The sequence below is a fragment of the Ahaetulla prasina genome, chromosome 8, assembly GCF_028640845.1.
Source record: "Ahaetulla prasina isolate Xishuangbanna chromosome 8, ASM2864084v1, whole genome shotgun sequence".
Taxonomy (NCBI): Eukaryota; Metazoa; Chordata; class Lepidosauria; order Squamata; family Colubridae; genus Ahaetulla; species Ahaetulla prasina.
Window position 1 is genome coordinate 79,615,818 of NC_080546.1, and position 22,727 is coordinate 79,638,544.

The following is a 22,727-nucleotide window of genomic DNA, read 5'->3' on the forward strand; positions in this document are numbered from 1 at the left end:
TTCTATTCTATTCTATTCTATTCTATTCTATTCTATTCTATTCTATTCTATTCTAATTGTACAGGTGGTCCTTGACTTACAACAGTTGGTTTAGTGACCATTCAAAGTTTCGACACCACTGAAAAAAGTGACTTATGACCGTTTTTCACACTTACGCCCGTTGCAGCATCCCCAGGGTCATGTGATCAAAATTCAGATGATTTGGCAACTGACTCATATTTATGAGCGTTGCAGAGTCCTGGGGTCAGGTTATCCCCTTTTGAGACCTTCTGATGAAGCAAAGTCAATGAGAAAGCCAGATTCACTTAACAACCGTGTTTCTAACTTAACAACGGTAATGATTCACTTAGCAACGGTGGCAAGAAAGGTTGTAAAATGGGGCAAAACTCACTTAACAAATGTCTCACTTAGCAACATACAGTTTGGGTTCCATTGTAAGTCAAAGATTACCTATATATTTTAAAAAAATCAGATTTTTTCAGAAACAAATGGGTGGGCTTCAAAAGTTCTAGCAAGGGGTTCTCTGCCCGGTTGCTGAGTGTGTGTGGCCATGGTGGGCGTGGCCTAATCGGTCTCCTCCACCATGGGGGGGGACTTTTTGTCCTCCCTGGGCTCTGGAGGGTTTCCTCAAGCCCCTAGGAAGGCGAAAACAGGGTCCCCAGGCTCCAGAGGCCCCCTGGAGCAGGGCCCATTTCCGCCCTTCCTGAACTTCCGGTAGGCCCATTTTTAGCCCTCCCCGAGCCTCCGTGTGCACCCTGCACTTACCTGCATCCAAAACGGGCTCCTGGGAGGAGAGGGGTGGGCGGAGTCAGCCAGGAGTGGGATTTGGCGAGTTCTCCGAACTGCACAGAATCTTAGCTAGAGGTTCTCCCGAACCCCCAGCAGCCCACCCTTGGAAACGAGGGTGGGGGAAGATATAGTGAAATTTGTGTTCTTTATGGAGATATATACATCTTCCACGGGGCAGAGATAAGGAAAAGATTAGCTCATCCTTTGGAAGGAAAGTGGCTCTTTCGCTGCTGTATTTCTGCACTTCTGTTGTAGTTGGCTTTCTTAACCCTGTTGGATCGGGTGTTTTAAACAAAAAGGGTGCAGTTTTATAACGCTGGGTTGGATTCAGTTGTAACGGAAAGGTGGCGGGGTGGGAAACACCTTGTAAGACACAATGAGTTCAGTTTGAAAGGAAGATTGGTCTCATTTTATCTGCTGGGAGACTTAGTTGCCTGCAGAGCTCATGTTGCGCTTTAACACTTCCCTCGGGCACTGATGAAGTCACAGGAAAAATATTGCAGACTCCAGTTTCCCAAAAAACATTTGTCAGAGCTTCCCAGGCTCAGGTCGGTTGTGTATCACATGACATGTTTACCACAATTAATGTTATTGTGGTGTATGGAATTAATCCCATTTTCTTAGTTTGCATAATATCTTGCACCATAAATGTACCACGGAGACTGAATTCTCACAACACTCAGCCTTAAAATATGGCTGGGCTAGCTTGTATTATTCAGCTTGTAGTCCATCTTTGTGTTTCCTCCATCCCATGGGAAAAAGCTTCTAATTTCCTTCCATTTGCGCTGCATCTGAGCTTGGCACCTTTCCTTCTTTTGTATCAGCTTACTTGCCTGTAACTTTCAGCCCTAGAATAGAATAGAATAGAATAGAATAGAATTTTATTGGCCAAGTGTGATTGGACACACAAGGAATTTGTCTTGGTGCATATGCTCTCAGTGTACATAAAAGAAAAGATACGTTCATCAAGGTACAACATTTACAACACAATTGATGATCAATATATCAATATAAATCATAAGGATTGCCAGCAACAAGTTATAGTCATACAGTCATAAGTGGAAAGAGATTGGTGATGGGAACTATGAAACGATTAATAGTAGTGCAGATTCAGTAAATAGTCTGACAGTGTTGAGGGAATTATTTGTTTAGCAGAGTGATGGCCTTCGGGAAAAAACTGTTCTTGTGTCTAGTTGTTCTGGTGTGCAGTGCTCTATAGCGTCGTTTTGAGGGTAGGAGTTGAAACAGTTTATGTCCAGGATGCGAGGGATCTGCAAATATTTTCACGGCCCTCTTCTTGATTCGTGCAGTATACAGGTCCTCAATGGAAGGCAGGTTGGTAGCAATTATTTTTTCTGCAGTTCTAATTATCCTCTGAAGTCTGTGTTTTTCTTGTTGGGTTGCAGAACCGAACCAGACAGTTATAGAGGTGCAAATGACAGACTCAATAATTCCTCTGTAGAATTGGATCAGCAGCTCCTTGGGCAGTTTGAGCTTACTGAGTTGGCGCAGAAAGAACATTCTTTGTTGTCCTTTTTTAATGATGTTTTTGATGTTAGCTGTCCATTTGAGATCTTGCAATATGATAGAACCCAGAAATTTGAAGGTTTCTACTGTTGACACTGTGTTGTCAAGTATTGTGAGAGGTGGGAGTATGGAAGGGTTTTTCCTAAAGTCTACCACCATTTCTACGGTTTTGAGTGTGTTCAGTTCCAGATTGTTTTGGTTGCACCACAAGGCTAGTCGTTCGACTAGCAACCATTATCACTGGATTTGTGTACATTAACTTTTAATAACCTATTAGTTGTAGAAGGCACTCTAAAATCTACAATGCTGTCTTTTGCCTATTTCTTTACGCTTCTTAACTTACTGTTGGATATGTTTAAATCAATATCGTATAGCTATTTCTTGCTTATGCTTATATATACTGTTGTATCATTCTGATTGAACATTCCTTCCTGACATATCCTCCTGGTTGAAGAGAAAGAGAAAAATAAAAAGTACAAAGAAAAGGGGGGAAAAAGAGAAGAGAGAGAAAAGTAAGAATATAATAAAGAAAAATAAATGTGTAAAGTTACTTCTAATCATTATCACATGAAAAAACTATAAGCAATATATACAATATAGTGACTCTTAATTCCCTCTAAGGTTACAATTATCTCTTTATCCCATATCCCATCCATTATGTTTAGGCAATCCCATAAAACAACTTTTCAGTTCTGATGTCAACAGACAATCCATAAAAGATTGCCAGAACCAACCTTGTTTTAACCTTGATCAAATAAACCAACCTTATATTCCTTCCTTTTACTTCTACTAGCTTTAATTTTCATTCAAGTAGTGTCATGGAATTTGGTTTTTCTTTTTTTCTTCTTTATCCCATTACATAGATTTCTTTAAGTTTTAAGTTTTTAACAAGGCTGTTTTCTAAATCGATTAAAAAAATACTGATAATTTTCTTGGTTTACCATCTGTACCTTTTATTATTAAAATATCAGCCGATTTCTTTTGTACATCTATTGATACATCCTTTCCAAGTCATTTTTTTTGCCTGTTATTTGTAGATCCACTTTCAGCATCATCTCTATTTTTAGAAGTGTAACTCAGGGCTGAATCAAGGAACCCACATCTCTATCTTGTCAAGGGGAGGCAGAGAATAGATGGGGATGGGGCCAGTCAGAATTTCCACTACCGGTTCTCCAAAACTGGTCAGAACCTGCTGAAACTCACCTCTGATATACAGGTTAGTTCTCGACCACAATTGTATGACCACAATTGAGGCCCAAATTTTTGTTGCTAAGCAAAGACAGTTATTAAGTGAATTTTGCCCCGTTTTACAACCCGTCTTGCCAGAATTGTTAAGTGAATTGCTACAGTTGTTAAGTTAGCAAGACGGTTGTTAAGTGAATCTGGATTCCCCATTGACTTTGCTTGTCAGAAGGCTGCAAAAGGTGATCACATGACCACGGGACACTGCAACCGTCATAAATTTGAGCCAGTTGCCAAGTGTCTGAATTTTGATCATGTGACCGTGGGGATGCTGCAGTAGTTGTAAGTGTGAAAAATGGTCATAAGCAGTGGTGGGTTTCAAATTTTTTTACTACCGGTTCTGTGGGTATGGCTTGGTGGGCGTGGCATGGCTTGGTGGGCATGGCAGAGGAAGGATACTGTAAAATCTCCATTCCCTCCCCACTCCAGTGGAAGGATACTGTAAAATCTCCATTCCCTCACCAATCCAGAGGAAGATTACTGCAAAATCCCTATTTCCTCCCAATCAGCTGGGACTTGGGAGGCAGAGAATAGATGGGGGAGGGGCCAGTCAGAATTTTTACTACCAGTTCTCCGAACTACTCAAAATTTCCGCTGCCGGTTCTCCAGAACTGGTCAGAACCTGCTGAAACCCACCTCTGGGCTCCTTCCTGCCTCTAAAAAATATGTTTCTCCGTTTCTCATTTTGGGAAATATAATATCCTGCCTTTTTTAAAAAAAAAATATTCCTCAAAATATTTCATTCTTTGCTTCCCACACAACCATCTTGGGAAGTGTATCATTTCCAGAGGCGGTGCCTTCTTCAAAGCCAGAAACACCCTGGGGCCTTCCAAACCTTCGCCCACAAAGGGGTTAATTAATGGCCAAGCAAACGTGGTGCCCTTTCAAGTCAGCCATGCCGTTTGGCCTATAGCAGCTGACCCACCTGGCTGAAAAAAGACAAGACGTTCAGAGCTTCAGCCGTTTCTAACTGTCATCCCGCTTACATAATAAGATTGATTACATGCTGTGCCACTGCATTTATGAGGGCAATTAGGAGCCATGCATATTTTAAGGACTGGTTCAGGATGGGGCACCTGATTTGTTTCACATGCATGACTGTTTCCGGATGTATACCAGAGGATCCTGCTGGTGCCGGAGAAGCAGTTTGCCTGGATCCCGCTGGCATTGCCTGGGACTCTTGGCTCCTGGATCTTTCTGCTGGGAATTAGCCAGACACATAGTTCTCCCAAAGGTTAGCATTGCTCTGTGCTACCAAATAGTTAGAAAGTCCAGTAACTTTTATTTAGGGGGCGGTTTGAACTGGAGTGAGGGGTGTTTTTTGAGTGGGGGGGGAGAGAGAACACAACATTCTCAGCATCTGAAACCTCCCAAGGCTGAAGATCACTTCTAGAGCGGAGGTAAGCTTTTTCGTCTCCCACACGCAGAATAGAGTCGCAGACTTAAAAGGCCTGAACTTGCAGGAATAAAATTGAATATACAAGTTGCCATCTGCCTAAGACTTGTTTCTACAACCTACTAAATAGCAGATATAAAGTCTGCTGCTAAATGCTTCTGTGTATATATAGCATCTTTTATTTCGGAACAGATGTCTTTCCATCATAATGGTCCTTCCTTCCTTCCTTCCTTCCTTCCTTCCTTCCTTCCTTCCTTCCTTCCTTCCTTCCTTCCTTCCCTCCCTTCTTCCTTCCTTATAATCAGTAGAGTAGGGTAAAATAGAGTAGAGTAGAGTAGAGTAGAGTAGAATAGAATAGAATAGAATAGAATAGAATAGAATAGAATAGAATAGAATGAGTTGGAAGGGACCTTGGAGGTCTTCTAGTCCAACCCTCTGCTTAGGCAGAAAACCCTACACCACTTCAGACAAATGGTTATCCAATCTCTTCTTAAAAACTTCCAGTGTTGGAGCATTCACAACTTCTGGAGGCAAGTTGTTCCACGGGTTAATGGTTCTAACTGTCAGGAAATTTCTCGTTAGTTATAGGTTGCTTCTCTCCTTGATTAGTTTCCACCCATTGCTTTTTGTCCTGCCCTCAGGTGCTTTGGAGAATATATCAAGATAATTTTCAAGGGCGGGGAGTTCTGTATGTTAATGGAGCGTACAATGCATTTTCTTAAAATTAAAACACTATTTTTTAATGTTTGTTTTATTTAATGTTTCTGTAAAAATATACTGCTTTCTAACTTGGTAGGAGTTTAGTTTCTAGATAGATGTGGAGTGGAGAGTGGAGTGGAGTGGAGTGGAATAGAATAGAATAGAATAGAATAGAATAGAATAGAATAGAATAGAATAGAATAGAATAGAATAGAATAGAATAGAATTTTTATTGGCCAAGTGTGATTGGACAAACAAGGAATTTGCCTTCTGTGCATATGCTCTCAGTGTACATAAAAGAAAAGATATATTCATCAAGAATCATAAGGTACAACACTTAATGATAGTCATAGGGTACAAATAAGCAATCAGGAACCAATCAATATCAATATAAATCATAAGGATACAAGCAACAAAGTTACAGTCATATAGTCATAAGTGGAAGGAGATGGGTGATGGGAACAATGAGAAGATTAATAGTAATGCAAATTTAGTCAATAGTTTGACAGTGTTGAGGGAATTATTTGTTTAGCAGAAGGCTGGCATTCGAGAAAAAATTGTTCTTGTGTCTAGTTGTTCTGGTGTGCAGTGCTCTATAGCGTCATTTTGAGGGTAGGAGTTGAAACAGTTTATGTCCTGGATGCAAGGGGTCTGTAAATATTTTCATGGCCCTCTTTTTGACTCGTGCAGTATACAGGTCCTCAATGGAAGGCAGGTTTATAGCCATTGTTTTTTCTTCAGTTCTAATTATCTTCTGAAGTCTGTGTCTGTCTTGTTGGGTTGCAAAACCAAACTAGGCAGTTATAGAGGTGCAAATGACAGACTCAATAATTCCTCTGTAGAATTATTTTATTTGTTTTATTGGGGGGAAAAACAATAATTGTTCTCTTTAACTGCAATTTTGGAAGCAAAATTAGTTGAACTGGGATTATTTCCAAGTAATAATCATCTATAAATTGATCTGAAAATCTACTCTGCTCAATGACCAATGATTTCAGTGTTATATTTTCAATAAATAGGGACTCGGGCTGAATGGGGTTTTTTAGATTGAATTTGAAATGTTGCTACCTTGGTTTCTCATGATTTGCGTATGTATCATAACAGTCTTTAGTTTGGACTTCGGCAGCAACTAAAGTCCTCATCAAATAATGAAACCTGCATTGTGATGCCATGATGTATAAGCTTATATATTTGCATGTTACATCACAATGCATGTACAATACAGGTGAAGTTCGAGGTTATGACACCATTTCATCATTTTTTAAAAAAAAAATTTTTTTATTTACATTTATATCCCGCCCTTCTCCGAAAACTCAGGGCGGCTTACATTGTGTAAGGCAAGAGTCTCATTCTATTTGTATATTTACAAAGTCAACTTATTGCCCCCCCCCCAACAATCTGGGTCCTCATTTTATTTATTATTTATTTTATTTATTAAATTTTTATACCGCCCTTCTCCCGAAGGACTCAGGGCGGTGTACAGCCAAAAATAAAACACCATACATATACAATTAAAACCAACAATTAAAACCTAGCAAATTACAAAAGGCTGATAATTAAAAGTTTAAATTTAAAATTAAAGAAGATTTTAAAAAACCCAATAAAAACGCCAGTTTAAGATTAAAACTATCAAAACATTATGCCAGTCCCGCTTGAATAAATAAATATGTTTTTATCTCACGACGGAAGGTCCGAAGATCAGGCACTTGACGTAGGCCAGGGGGAAGTTCATTCCAGAGCGTCGATGCTCCAACAGAGAAGGCCCTACTCCTGGGGGCCGCCAGCCGACACTGTTTGGCGGACGGCACCCTGAGGAGACCTTCTCTGTGAGAGCGTACGGGTCGATGGGAGGCATAGGGTAACAGCAGGCGGTCTCGTAAGTACCCGGGTCCTAAGCCATGGAGCGCTTTAAAGGTGGTAACCAGAATCTTGAAGCACAGGAAGCCAGTGCAGACTACACAGCAGTGATGTTACATGGGAGCCGCGAGCGGCTCCCGTTACTACTCGCGCAGCCACATTCTGGACTAACTGTAGCCTCCGGGTGCACCTCAAGAGCAGCCCCATGTAGAGAGCATTGCAGTAATCCAACCGAGACGTGACCAGAGCGTGGTTTTACCTACCTTATAAAGGATGGAAGGCTGAGTCAACCTTGCCTTCTCCCAGGGTACCATGATGTCACTGAATCAGATTTATGCTTGGTAAATACACCACCTCACTAAACGCCCTAAAATATTCCCATAAATTCCCATTTTTGACCACTTCCATTTAACTTATTATCGAATAAAGCTTAGTAAGAACACACTAGAAATACTGCATCCATGTTGTGTCTGCGCCCCCCGAGCCGGGCCCCCTGCCAGAAAGTGACTTGGACAGTGAGGGGGAAGGGCCGTCAGGACTTACCTCAGGAGCACCGGCTTCCCTGGCTCAGCTCCAGGAGCCAGAGGCAGGCCAGGTAGAGGAGATAACGAGGCCTCTGTCCCCTGACTCTTTCCCCCCCCAGGCCCGCCTCCAGACCCAGCTGATGGCAATCAGGCCTGGCTGGACCCTAGGTTTCGTGGGCAGGAGAGGCGGGAACAACAGAAGCAGGGGTGGGGCAGGCCTAGGAAGTGCTGAGTCATGGAGCCGCATCCCACAGGATATAAAAGCAGCAAGGGCTGCTATGCCTCTTTGTAGCAGGCAAATCAACTGCTTGACTAGAGCTGAAGTACTGTTTGTTGACTCATCGGCATCGAGGGAGATGACAGAGACACTTGGCAGACGCTCGCTAGTTTGCTGCCAGAGCTGATAGTGCCAGCTAATTAAGCCATCACTCGGACTGAGGCGAGGGGGACAGAACAATCCAGTTTTGGTCACCATATTATAAAAAAGATGTTGAGACTCTGGAAAGAGTTCAGAGAAGAGCGACAAAGATGATTCGGGGGCCAGAGACTAAAACATACAAATTGAGTATGTCTAGTCTAATGGAAAGAGGGGCTAGGAGTGACATGGTATGAGTGTTCCAATAGTTGAGGGGCTCCTACGAAGACGAGGGGGCCAAACTATTTTCCAAAGCACCAAAAGGCAAGACAAGAAACAATAGATGGAAACTAACCAAGGAGAGAAGCAACCTAGAATGAATAGAATAGAATAGAATAGAATAGAATAGAATAGAATAGAATAGAATAGAATAGAATTTTTTATTGGCCAAGTCTGATTGGACACACAAGGAATTTGTCTTGGTGCATATGCTCTCCGTGTACATAAAAGAAAGGATACCTTCATCAAGGTACAACACTTACAACACAAATGATGGTCAATATATCAATATAAATCATAAGGATTGCCAGCAACAAAGTTACAATCATACATTCATAAGTGGGAGGAGATGGGTGATGGGAATGATGAGAACATTAATAGTAGTGCAGACTCAGTAAATAGTTTGACAGTGTTGATGGAATTATTTGTTTAGCAGAGTGATGGCCTTCGGGAAAAAACTGTTCTTGTGTCTAGTTGTTCTGGTGTGCAGTGCTCTATAGCGTCGTTTTGAGGGTAGGGGTTGAAACAGTTTATGTCCAGGATGCGAGGGATCTGCAAATATTTTCACGGCCCTCTTCTTGATTCGTGCAGTATACAGGTCCTCAACGGAAGGCAGGTTGGTAGCAATTATTTTTTCTGCAGTTCTAATTGTCCTCTGAAGTCTGTGTCTTTCTTGTTGGGTTGCAGAACCGAACCAGACAGTTATAGAGGTGCAAATGACAGACTCAATAATTCCTCTGTAGAACTGGATCAGCAGCTCCTTGGGCAGTTTGAAAGGAGTTTGAAAGTTTGAAAGGAGAAATTTTCTGACAATGAGAACAATAAACCAGTGAAATGGTTTGCCTTCAGAAGTTGTGGGTGCTCCTTCACTGGAGGCTTTCAACTGGACAACCATTTGTCTAAAATGGTACAGGGTTTGCTGCTCAAGCAGGGTACTAGAAGACCTCCAAGGTCCCTTCCCACTCTGTTATTCTATGTTCCATGTCTTCCTTTCACTCTCTTGGTCTTCAGTAACTGCCTGGAAAGATATAGTGTTGAGTATTAAATTCATTAACAACGATCAGTGAAACTAAGTGCTAATGGAAACAGCATTTGCATTTTCTTTAGCTGGCAATAAATATCATATGAATTTGCATTTTGGTCTCAAGCCCATTGTTCATGTCCCTTCATCCCAATGGTCCATAACATGCCTGCAGAATTATGACCAATATAATTTTACCAGAGTAGAATTGAGGCTTATTTTCAACTGACTTAATAACCTTCTGGGTTTTTTAAAAAACAACAACAAGGAAAATAAAATTCATTCTATTAGTAGAAAGAGAAGCTATCTTTTTCATACTAAAACTATGTTCTGGGTAGATTCTTTAAAATTTATTATGGCATTAGTTTAAATTGGAAATATTTCTTGTAAAATGTTTGTTACATCAAGTTGCTTTGTTTTGTATTTATTTATTTTTTTGAATTTATATCCCGCCCTTCTCCGAAGACTCAGGGCGGCTTACAATGTGTTAAGCAATAGTCTTCATCCATTTTTGTATATTATATACAAAGTCAACTTTTATTTCCCCCAACAATCTGGATCCTCATTTTACCTACCTTATAAAGGATGGAAGGCTGAGTCAACCTTGGGCCTGGTGGGACTTGAACTTGCAGTAATTGCAAGCAGCTGTGTTAATAACAGACAGACTTAGTCTGCTGAGCCACCAGAGGCCCTTCCTTTTATCTATTTTATCTATTCTGTTCTTGGGTGCTTTCAGTTGTTAGTTGTAGGCAGGGGTAAAATCCAGCAGGTTCTGACAGGTTCTGTAGAACTGGTAGCGGAAATTTTGAGCAGTTCGGAGAACCGACAAATACCACCTCTGGCTGGCCCCAGAGTGGGGTGGGAATAGAGATTTTGCAGTATCCTTCCTCTGCCACACCCACTCAGCCACACCATACCCACCAAGCCACGCCCAAAGAACCAGTAGTAAAAAAAATTGGATTTTACCACTGGTTGTAGGGATATTCATTGCATCAAGATGGGAACTGTGACCATGTGATTATATCATCTTGACTTTTTAACCCCTTCCCTATCTATGCCTTAGTTAAAGGTAAAGGTTCCCCTTGCACATATGTGTTAGTCGTTCCCGACTCTAGGGATGGTGCTCATCTCTGTTTCAAAGCCGAAGAGCCAGCACTGTCCGAAGACGTCTCCGTGGTCATGTGGCCGGCATGACTAAACGCCAAAGGCGCACGAAACGCTGTTACCTTCCCACCAATGGTGGTCCCTATTTTTCTACTTGCATTTTTTTATGTGCTTTCGAGCTGCTAGGTTGGTAGAAGCTAGGACACGTAGCGGGAGTTCACCCTGTTACGCGGCAATAGGGATTCAAACCGCTGAACTGCCGATCTTTCGATCGACAAGCTCAGCCACTGAGCCACCGCGTCCCCTATGCCTTAGTTAGTTGCCTTGAATGGTATTCTTCAACCAGCACGGAAGGACATAGATTGATCTACAAATAAATAAAATTCTTTTTCCTATTTTAACCAAGATCACAGCATAATTATTTTGCCCGTCATACCACTCTATTTGAGGAACTATTACCTAACTTGCCAAAATGGTACAATTTGTTCACAAGATGTAAAGATGCAGGGCTAAGTATGCAGGCATGTAAATAAGTCATTTTTAAAAAAATGTCTCGAATTATCTTTGTAAATCCTATTTAGAAACTCAGTTTTGTAATAGCTGTGAAGGAATAAATGGTGAACATGCAATATTTGTGCATAAATATCTTAACTGTTAGTAACAAACATGTTAGCTTCACTAAGAGTTGATTTATTCCAGATGGCCGAATTCCCTGGAAACAAAAGTAAGGGGATTTCTTACCATGTTTTATGATGTCTAAAGCCCCAGCTTTTCCACAGCTAACTTTGCCATTGTCTCCCTTCCCTTTTGGATATATTTCTTCCCAGAAGCTGCTAGCCATCATCAGGGACCTACCAGCAGCAATTTCCCATCCTTGCTGACTCACTTCCCCATTGTCCGCCCCAAAATCGGGAGTTGTCTTTTGTAGTTCACAAAAGATGCTTTATCTACCTACCAGTATGTACCAAGTTAACCAGGAGATTTGGGGGTGGGGGGGTGTTCCTGCCCCCTGTTTGTGCCTTTCCGGCTCGGGGCTTTCAGCCAATAATTCCTAGAGTCCACATTCCATGTGGCTGAAACATACTGAAAACATCAAATTTCCTTTTTCATAAACAGCAAACTGTAAATGGCGGGAGAGAGCATCATAGGCTGGGTGTCCGTTGGATGAATTAGAGTGAGAGATGAAGCTGCATCTTGTTCCAATAGCCCCAGATATTGACTCATTAAGATGACTTTCCAAATAGGTATGAGTGCTTTGCCTGCCCGACATCCTCTTTGGCAAAAAGGTAACCGACCGTTTAGCAGCCTGTAATAAATGCTGATGAGTTTTTGGACGGCTCATTGGAATCCTCTGAAGCCTCAGGAATGAGCTTGTACAGTAGATGGTTTCTGCATGTTCTCCCTGGAAGCTGTTAGAGGCTACGCATGTTTATATATCTGGCTAGACCTGACATGCCAGATTATCTTGGAACTATATATTAGCATAAGCTTTTTAGAACCCTGCAATAACTCAGGCCTTTAAGGTGCCTTCGGGTTTCTTCTGCATCATCAGACCCAGGATAACAGGAAGAGCTGTTTGAAATTCAAGCTTGCAGACAGAAAAACAGAAGGCCCTGAAATTCTTTACTCGTGAAATAATTACAAGCAACGCCTGTTTTGTTCAGCTTGCATTCAATATTAGTTCTAAACAGCAAGAACCGATCTGTTCAATATTGTTTTTTTAGAGCATGAGTTGTTTCCCACCTTGGCTGGGTGAACTTTGGGACAGCCCCTCCTTCTCAGCCCAACCTATCTCACAGTGTTGTTGTTGTTGTTGTTGTTGTTGTGGGAAAATAGGAAGAGGGGTGAAATCCAGCATGTTCTGACAGGTTCTGGAGAACCGGTAGCGGAAATTTTGAGTAGTTCAGAGAACCGGCAAATACCACCTCTGGCTGGCCCCAGAGTGGGAAGGGAATGGAGATTTTGCAATATCCTTCCCCCAGGAGTGAGGAGGGAATGGGGATTTTGCAGTATCCTTCCCCTGCCACGCCCACCAAGCCACACCCACCAAGTCATACCACGCCCACCAAGCCACGCCCACAGAACCAGTAGTAAAAAAATTTGAATTTCACCACTGGGAAGGAGTATTAGTTATGCTGGTAGACTTTGGTTATTTATTTAAAAAAATAATAAAGCTGGAATATAAATAAATAATAAAAGGAAGAAAATTCTTGCTAAGTTGCCACAAAGAAAGAGTTAACCTATTCTTCAAAGCACCTGAAGGCAGGACAAGAAGCAATGGGTGGAAATTAATCAAGGAGAGAAGCAACCTGGAACTAAGGAGAAATTTCTGGACAGAACAATTAATCAGTGGAACAACTTGCCTCCAGAAGTTACAAATGCTCCATAACTGGAAGCTTTTAAGAAGATGTTGGATAACCATTTGTTTGCTTGGGGTTGGACTAGAAGACCTCCAAGGTCCCTTCCAACTTTGTTATTCCGTTACTTCACAAACATATTCATGTAGTTTTCTTAATAACAGTATGGGGTTGAGTTGCCATATCCATCTTCTGGAATTCTTTATCTGAGTCTCTCTGTCTATTCCACTGTTTCTCAACCTTTAAAGCATGTGGCCTTCAATTCCCAGAATTCTGGCTGGGGATTTCTGGGAATTGAAATCCTCATGTCTTAAAGTTGCCAAGGTTGAGAAACAGTGATATAATCCGTTCCAATTTTTTTTTATTAATTTTACTACAACAATGCAACACAACACAAACATATATAACACAAACACATAATATGTGTTTTCTATTTACATGTCAATTTCGTCCCACATACTTTCTTCTTTATGTATTCCCCATTTCTCCCCTCTTTTCTTATCTTTATCTTTATCGTCCCTTTATATCTAGTTTTATTCATTGATAATATTTTATACATTCTCTTCTCCATCATTTATTCATATTTACTTTTCCTATTCTCTAGCCAATTGTACCACTTAGTCCATACTTGATAGTATTCTGTCTCTTCCTTTTCTTTTATTTCTTTCGTTAATTTATCCATCTCCGCACAGTCCAGAATTTTCTTGATTATTTCTTCCTCTGTTTCATTTTTCCAAAACTGCGTAGGCAATCCTTGCCTCCATAATTATATGTAATATCAAATACTGAATATCTTTGCCGGTTAATATCCCAATGAAGAATGTCTCTGGTTTCAAGTCCACATTGTGTCCACTTATCTCTTCTGTCTAGTTCCTAATTCTGGACCAAATTTTTTTCACCTTAGGACATGTTCACCATAGGTGATAATATGTTCCAGGAGCTTTTTTGCATTTCCAGCAGTTTGACGAATTGTTAGGAAATATTTTAGCAAGCCGTATTGGTGTAAAATGCCATCTGTAAAACATTTTAGCTGGTTTTCCTTGAATGCCATTGATAGAGTCAATTTAATATTTATTTCCCATAATTTTCACCATTTCACCCATGGCATAGGACCGGGTTATTTACGAGACCGCTTGCTGCTACCAATAGCCTCCCATCGACCCGTGCGCTCCCATAGAGAGGATCTCCTCAGGGTGCCGTCGGTCAAACAATGTAGACTGGCGACCCCCAGGGGAAGAGCCTTCTCTGTGGGGGTTCCTGCCCTCTGGAATGAACTGCCTCCGAGGATACGTCAACTTCCTGACCTCCAGACCTTCTGCCGCGAGCTAAAGACTTTTCTATTTCATCATGCAGGGTTGGCTTAATGAAGTTTTTATTGGGGTTTTATTATAGTCTTATATTCCTTCAGCCTTTAATTTAAGTAGTTTTTAAATGTTTTTTGACTTTTTTGAGTTGTGTTTTTACCCTGGCTGTAAACCGCCCTGAGTTCTTCGGGAGAAGGGCGGTATGTAAATTAAATAAAATAAAATAAAATAAATAAATAAATGTCTCCAATTCTACATTATAGTCAAAAATTTTCGCCCATCTAGTCATGGTATCCTTGACTACCTCTTCTTCCATTTTATATCTAAGTAGATATTTATATGAAGGGACGGGGTGGCTTAGTGGGTAAGATGCTGAGCTTGTCGATCGAAAGATCGGCAGTTCAGTGGTTCGAATCCCTAGTGCCGCGTAACAGGGTAAGCTCCCATTACTTGTCCCAGCTTCTGGCAACTTAGCAGTTCGAAAGTATGTAAAAAATGCAAGTAGAAAAATAGGGACCACCTTTGGTGGGAAGGTAACAGCGTTCCGTGCACTTTTGACATTTAGTCATGCCGGCCACATGACCACGGAGACGTCTTCGGACAGCACTGGCTTTTCGGCTTTGAAACGGAGATGAGCACCGCCCCCTAGAGTCGGCAACGACTAGCACGTATGTGCGAGGGGAACCTTTACCTTTTTAGATATTTATATATATATTGCTAATTAATTTTATTTCTGTTCCATTAGATCTGTGGAACAGATCAGGCAAGGATTACTGCCTGCTGAGGAACTCCGTATTTGTCCTCAGTATGTCCCTCAACACTACAATCAATGCTATCTTTTCTATGGAGGTTGTCCTCTCCCATTTTCTCTTCAGGCTTATCTTCTTGAATCTCTTAATCTTTCCCTGCCTTCAGATCAATTTGTTTAATCCTACATAGCTATCCCTTGCTTTCAGTACAACCCCATTTGCTACGTGCAAATACAGTGAAGTATGAGAAAGAATTCAATGTAGATTTTTTTTAGCCTGCCCTCCCAAGTACAGTAGTCTTTGACTTACAACACTTCACTTAGTGGCCGTTTGAAGTTACAATAGCACCGAAAAAAGTGATTGTTTTTCACACTTACAACCACTGCAGCATCCGATGGTCACCTGATCAAAATCCAGAAGCTTGTCAACTGACTCATATTTATGACGGTTGCAGTGTCCCAAGGTCATGTGATCCTCCTTTGCGACCTTCTGACAAGCAAAGTCAATGGGGAAGCCCGGTTCACTTAACAACCATGTTACTAATTTAACAACTGCAGTGATCCATTTAACAACTATGGCAAGACAGGTCGTAAAACAGGACAACATTCCCTTAACAACTGTCTCGCTTACCAACATTCAGGGCTCAGTTGTGGTTGCAAATTGAGGATTACCTGTACACTTCGTAGGTCATAACCAAACCAAACCCACCAGGATAAATTCGGAATAAGTATGGTCCCAGTTCATAACTTGAAACCAATGTGAAGAAGAATTCTCCTCTTTCTGAATCCTTCAAGATGTAAATATGTATGCAGAAAGATTAACAGTGGTGACAGAATGAAGTACGGCATACAGAAGTTACTTCCATTATAGTAACACAGGCTGCAGATAACATAAATATATTTTGACCCTTTTCCTTTCCTGCCTTTCGCTTATACTTGATATATAAATGGTACATCAAGAGCAGGATTTCCCCTGCTCTGTCTTTCCCCATCCCGTGAAATTAATGAAATTGTCAGGTAATCTTTTAGAGTTTGGATAGCAATGTCTTTCCATACATAAACCAGAGAGTTCAAAGCATAGTGCCACTGGAGAGAAATAAGTCTATACAGAAGCGGGAAACACTGATCTATATCTATATCTATCTGTCTGTCTGTATCTCTGTCTCTATCTACCAACCATCTGTCTGTCTGTCTGTCTGTCTGTCTGTCTGTCTGTCTATCTATCTATCTATCTATCTATCTATCTATCTATCTATCTATCTATCTATCTATCTATCTATCTATCTCTATCTATCTATCTATCTATCTATCTATCTATCTATCTATCTATCTATCTTTATCAATCCATCTCTATCTATCTATCAATCCATCTCTATCTATCCATATCTGTCTGTCTGTCTGTCTGTCTGTCTGTCTGTCTGTCTGTCTATCTATCTATCTATCTATCTATCTATCTATCTATCTATCTATCTCTACTATCATCTATCCATCTCTATCTATCTATCTATCTATCTATCTATCTATCTATCTATCTATCTATCTATCTATCTATCTATCTCTATCAATCCATCTCTATCTATCCATCCCTATCTATCTATCTATCTATCTATCTATCTATCTATCTAGCCATTTTTCTATCCATATCTATCTATCTATCTCTATCTATCTATCTCTATCTATCTCTATCTATCTCTATATTTCTGCTGCTAATCCAGTTCTACAGAGGAGTCTGTCATCTGCACCTCTATAACTGTCTGGTTTGGTTCTGCAACCCAACAAGAAAAACACAGACTTCAGAGGATCATTAGAACTGCAGAAAAAAACAATGGCTACCAACCTGCCTTCCATTGAGGACCTGTATACTGCACAAATCAAAAAGAGGGCCGTGAAAATATTTACAGACCCCTCACATCCTGGACATAAACTGGTTCAACTCCTACCCTCAAAACGACGCTATAGAGCACTGCACACCAGAACAACTAGATACAAGAACAGTTTTTTCCCGAACGCCATCACTCTGCTAAACAAATAATTCCCTCAACACTGTCAAACTATTTACTAAATCTGCACTACTATTAATCTTCTCATCGTTCCCATCACCCATCTCCTTCCACTTATGACTGTATGACTGTAACTTTGTTGCTTGTATCCTTATGATTTATATTGATATTGATAGTTTCCTGATTGCTTATTTATAGCCTATGACTATCATTAAGTATTGTACCTTATGATACTTGATTAAGGTATCTTTTCTTTTATGTACACTGAGAGCGTATGCACCAAGACAAATTCCTTGTGTGTCCAATCACACTTGTCCAATAAAAAACACTGATTGGGAGGAAATGGAGATTTTGCAGTATCCTTCCCCTGCCACACCCACCAAGCCATGCCATGCCCACAGAACCGGTAGTAAAAAAAATTGAATCCCACCACTGGCATGCAGCATGTACATCCTATAATACTATATGAATTAAAAGGTGGAAGAGAATATTTGTAGCTCAGGGTTAGATACGTGGATCACACAGGACTAAAAAAATGTGTGTATGTGTGTGTGTGTGGCCATAATATAATGTAGTCTGTTTGGGTTGGAATGATAGATTGTGTAAACCTAGGCTATATGGAAGATAGGTATATGCCCTAACCTAATGCACAGATCCAAACCTTTTCTGAATGTTTCTAAAACATAGCTTTGTCAGGGTGACATGTGGACATGTTTATCATACTTTGAATTATTTGTAACCTGAGGTGGCATGTGTATGCCTGTGTGTGGCAAGTGAATAAATAATTGTAGAAGCCATTTTTATTTAGTTTTAATTAGCGGGGGGGGTTGGGGTCGGTTTTATGTGATTATGGAATCTGAACTTCCTTGTTTTATCACGCTGGCTATAATGATTCCTAGCGACTTTATACAAGCTTAAAACGGATGTAGCTTTTTGAGATTTCACGTTTTTCGATCACAGAATTTGGTATACTTTATTGCTATACTCCGTTTTCTCACTGCTTCGACCTTTACTTTCCAAGGAAAAAATCAACTGATTGAAAGGTGGACATGGCTGTATGAGTCTTTCAGCTGATAGAAACAAGATTTTAGAAACACATTGCAAAACGTGCGGTACATATAGATGGTTCCCATTGGGGAGGAATCCCTATTTTTCTTCCTAGTCTTTCACGAATATATCTGAGTCCTTTCAAAGTATTTCAGCCGGGTTTATTGATCTGTGCAATAAAGTTTGGTCGTGGGGCGCTCCATCATGAAATGAACGATGTTGAATTTGAATACCGGCATAAATTAATTGATCATTGTGTGGGTTTCCTCCAGGTCTGAAGACTCTCGGGAACAGCTCAACTAATAATTCCGGATAGAGATAAGTTCTCATAGAAGCCGAGCATCCTCTCTGTTTGGCGACGCTTGGAACGGTCGATTATGAATCCGAAAGACCGATTGGAAGAGACAGAAGGAAGCTCTGTTCCATTGTGCCTGGCCTGTGGCCAAAGGCATCTTCCAGAAGAGAACCATATATACACCTACACAGAAGATGTAGACGATGACCTAATCTGCCATATTTGCTTGCAGCCTTTAATTCAGCCTCTGGATACACCTTGCGGACACACCTACTGTACGGTTTGCCTTACGGATTTCCTGGTGGAAAAAGACTTCTGTCCCATGGATCGCAAAGCTCTAGCTCTACAGAGGTGCAGGAAGTCCAGCATCTTAGTGAATAAGATCCTGGATAAGCTGATGGTGAACTGTCCTTTCACAGAACACTGCTCAGAAATTCTGCCACGCTGTAATCTTGAACATCATTTTCAGAACGGGTGAGTACCTTTTGGTCGTGTTGATATTGTTGTGACCCAGGCCCAAGGAGGTCGTAGGAAACTCAGTCAGTGTAAAAACAAACAAACAAAAAGGGCAAGGACACTGTCACTCTGAGAAGCAGTTAAGACATTTATTGGCTACTTAGGAAAAAGGCCATTGTTGTGCTTTTGTGGGTCTTTCATTTTCACACCTCCGTACCTGGTTTCTCTTAGAATACCTGATCACAGTAATAACAATGGCCGTCACATCTGGCTTTATTAAAATACATTGCTCATGAAGACCGACACACTTATTGTGTGGTATCGCTGATGCTCTCCTCTACCATGCTAAAGGTGAAGGTGTTGTGACCCAGGCCCAAGGAGGTAGTAGGAAACTTAGTCAGTGTAAAACCAAACAAACTTTATTCGAACAGCTGAGCATTAATTCATTCTCAGCGTAGTCCAAACTAAATTAAAGCAAATTCCTCCCAACACAAATTTCTCAGTCCTATCACCAACCTTGGTCCAATTAGGCAAACTACCAAAGGCCTTTTCTTGGCAAAAGTTCAGAAGACACCGATACAACACAAATGCAACAAGACAAAGCTATCAACGTTGTTTTCCGGCAAAGAGCCCAAATGCCTTTGCTGGTCTTTTAAGCCTTATGGGAGGGGTCAATTAGCTCTTGGCCCTACTCCTGAGTCGTCCTCTTTGCTTGAGCTGCTCTTGCCTTCTGATGCATGCATTAAGAACAGGCTCCTCCTGTTCCTCTGCCTCACTACTGTCAGCTTCTGGAGGCTCTGGAGTCCGCACCTCACTTCCTGATGGCCCTGGCCCCATCTTTGCCTCCAACGCAGAGCCCTCATCCAGGCCTTCCCCAGCCTCCAGGACTGGCCCATGTTCTTCCTCTGCCTCATCGCTGTCTGAATCCATTGCCAGCTCCACAGGCTGCTGATGGACCACAACAGATATCTCCATCTGTGTTATGTCTAGAGAAAAAAAAAAATCTCATTCTGAATAACGTTTTCTATCACACAGATAGAAAAGATATCTTTCTTCCTTAATTTTTTTTTTGTCTTTTAATGACCCTGTAATCTCTTGCATCTGGGTGGAGTCGGGACAACTGAATGGAGCTGAGTGTTTACTGGCCAGATGCCCTTCCTGCCACCAATGCGGAGTTCGCAACAGATATATTCTCATTGTTCCCAGAGAGAGAAATGCCTACCTCTACTTAGGATCGAATTCACAGCCTCCTGATTGTGAGGCCACCGCACCACTCTCTCTCTCTTCCTTATGATATACCGTATTTTTTGGAGTATAAGACGTATCTTTTTCCCCCAAAAAAGAGGGTGAAAATCTGGGTGCGTCTTATACTCCGAATGTAGTCCACGCAGCTTCTCAAATGGAGGTTTCAGAGGCTGAAAGAAGCTTCAGAAAAGAAGCCCCCAAAACAGAGCTTCAGAAAAGATGCCCCCAAACAGAGCTTCAGAAAAAAAGCCTTCAAACAGAGCTTCAGAAAAGAAGCCCCCAATTAGAGCTTCAGAAATAAAGCCTCCAAACAGAGCTTCAGAGGCTTTTTTCTGAAGCTCTGTTTTGGAGGCTTTCAGAGGCAGAAAAATGTTTTTTCTGAAATGGAGTTTCAGAGGCAGGGAAAAAAAAGCAAAAAAAAGCAAAGCACAGAGCTCACAACCAAGGAACCTGTTGCTAAAATTCACCTCTGGGAACAGCTGATTGGGAGTACTCAGGCAGGCCAATCCACCTGCCAATCAGCTTTTTTCTCATTTTCATCCCATTTAACTAAGGTGCGTCTTATACTCCAGTGCGTCTTATACTCCGAAAAATACGGTAATTAAACCTAGCTGTCAAGTTAGATATTAAATATAAGGTCATCTTTTAGTAGCAACTACTTTATTTTGTGAATGAATGTATCCTCCATCTTTCAGCTTGCATGAATGTAAAAGGCAGCTTACCACAATAGCACCAAGTCCAGATGCTCTCTGGGTCACATAAGGTTTCATGCAAATATTTCCAGGAGGCGTAAGAGATGGAGCATGAGGCATCTTAGATGCGTAAGCTTTTGCATTATCCACGCAGTGCGATGTTGTATTACGGGATGCAAGCGAATAGGTGAGGTAGGCAAAAATTGACATATGCAAACCCTTCTGGAATAGAATCATTACGTAAGAATCCATTCAGCGAAGTCACCACTGAAAACCAACATCAGAATCATTAAGTTCAGTTAGCAGTTAAAAGCTTGATGCAAGAAAAGAGGTTTTGGCATTTTAATAACTACAGGGAGCTTGTGGGGAGGGGGGTCTCATAGGACTTCTTCCAGAGGATCTCTCTTGATTTAAGTAATTGGAAGAGCCAGCGGTGAAATCCACTTACCTTTGCTACTGGTTTGGGTGTGGGGGCCTTTTCTGCGCATGTGCAGATGGTAAAAAAATGGGACGTAATCAGGAGTGAAATGCTCCCGGATCGGACTGGCTCGCGCGATCCGGTAGCGATGGCGGCTGCTGGTTCGGAGACCGGTAGCAAAAATCCCTGGCCCCGTCCCCCCTGCCTCTGCTGAGCCACACCATCTGCAGAGGTTTTTTTTTTTTTTTTACTTTTAAAAGCCGGTTTTGTTTCAGCCGAAACATGCCTTTAAAAGTAAAAAAAAGCCTTTGAGGATCCCACCCCTCAGCTGAGATCGGCAGAGACTTTAAGCTTTAAAAAAAAAATGTAAAGTCTCCTCTGGCGATCTCACCTGAGTTCCTCATCAGCAGAACCTTACTTGTACTCTTACTTGTAGAAAACATGTTTTCTACAAGTAAGAGTAGAGATTCTAAGGCACTTACCTGTTTACTGATGAACGCATGGCTTTTTTTTTCAGACGGAAAGCCCCAGTTTCACTTTCAGCCAGAAAGAATCAATTGCTTAGCTAATCTATTTCCTCAGTGATCAATTAATGCTGGCTGGCTTTGCTGGCTGAGGAATTCTGGGATTTGAAATCCAAAATAAAAAAATAAAATAAAATAAAATAAAATAAAATAAAATAAAATAAAATAAAATAAAATAAATAAAATAAAATAAAATAAAATAAAATAAAATAAAATAAATAAAATAAAATAAAAAATAAAATAATAAAATAAAATAAAATAAAATAATAAAATAAAATAAAATAAATAAAATAAAATAAAATAAAATAAAATAAAATAAAATAAATAAAATAAAATAAAATAAAATAAAATAAAATAAAATAAAATAAAATAATAAAATAAAATAAAATAAAATAAAATAATAAAATAAAATAAAATAAAATAAAATAAAATAAAATAAAATAAAATAAAATAAAATAAATAAAATAATAAAATAAATAAAATAATAAAATAAAATAATAAAATAAAATAAAATAAAATAAAATATTTGTGCAGCTTTCTGAGATTTGGTGTGTTTCTGTAGTGTTTCACTCTAACTACACAAACACACAAAATCTCAGAAAGCTGTATGTGGCATTTTGTGTGTGTGTGTGAGTTGTGTGTGTGTAAAGTGTGAAAGTTGATTTTTGGTACCTCTTATTGTTTTTTATACTTTGTTAATTATTTTTATTATTTATTGTTATTGGCCACGCCCACCCAGTCATCTGACCACCAAGACACACCCACCAATTAAGCCACGCCCACAGAACCGATAGGGAAATTTTTTAGATTTCACCCCTGGACGTAATGTTGTACCAATGGGTGGATGG

At 40.5% G+C, this 22,727-nt stretch overlaps 1 protein-coding gene across 4 annotated transcripts in view; it reads left to right on the plus strand.

The window, feature by feature from the left end:
• Positions 1-22,727, plus strand: part of LNX1 (ligand of numb-protein X 1) — a 243,154-nt gene that overhangs the window by 100,722 nt on the left and 119,705 nt on the right. For 2 of the 4 annotated variants that reach the window (XM_058192238.1, XM_058192237.1), the window contains one exon: positions 18,522-19,018. In XM_058192238.1, the coding sequence (XP_058048221.1) occupies positions 18,627-19,018 (392 nt within the window). In that variant the 5' untranslated portion in view covers positions 18,522-18,626. Of the gene's footprint in view, positions 1-4,693; positions 4,793-4,835; positions 4,959-18,521; positions 19,019-22,727 lie in introns of those variants that run through there. The other 2 variants (XM_058192240.1, XM_058192239.1) reach the window with 2 other exon arrangements.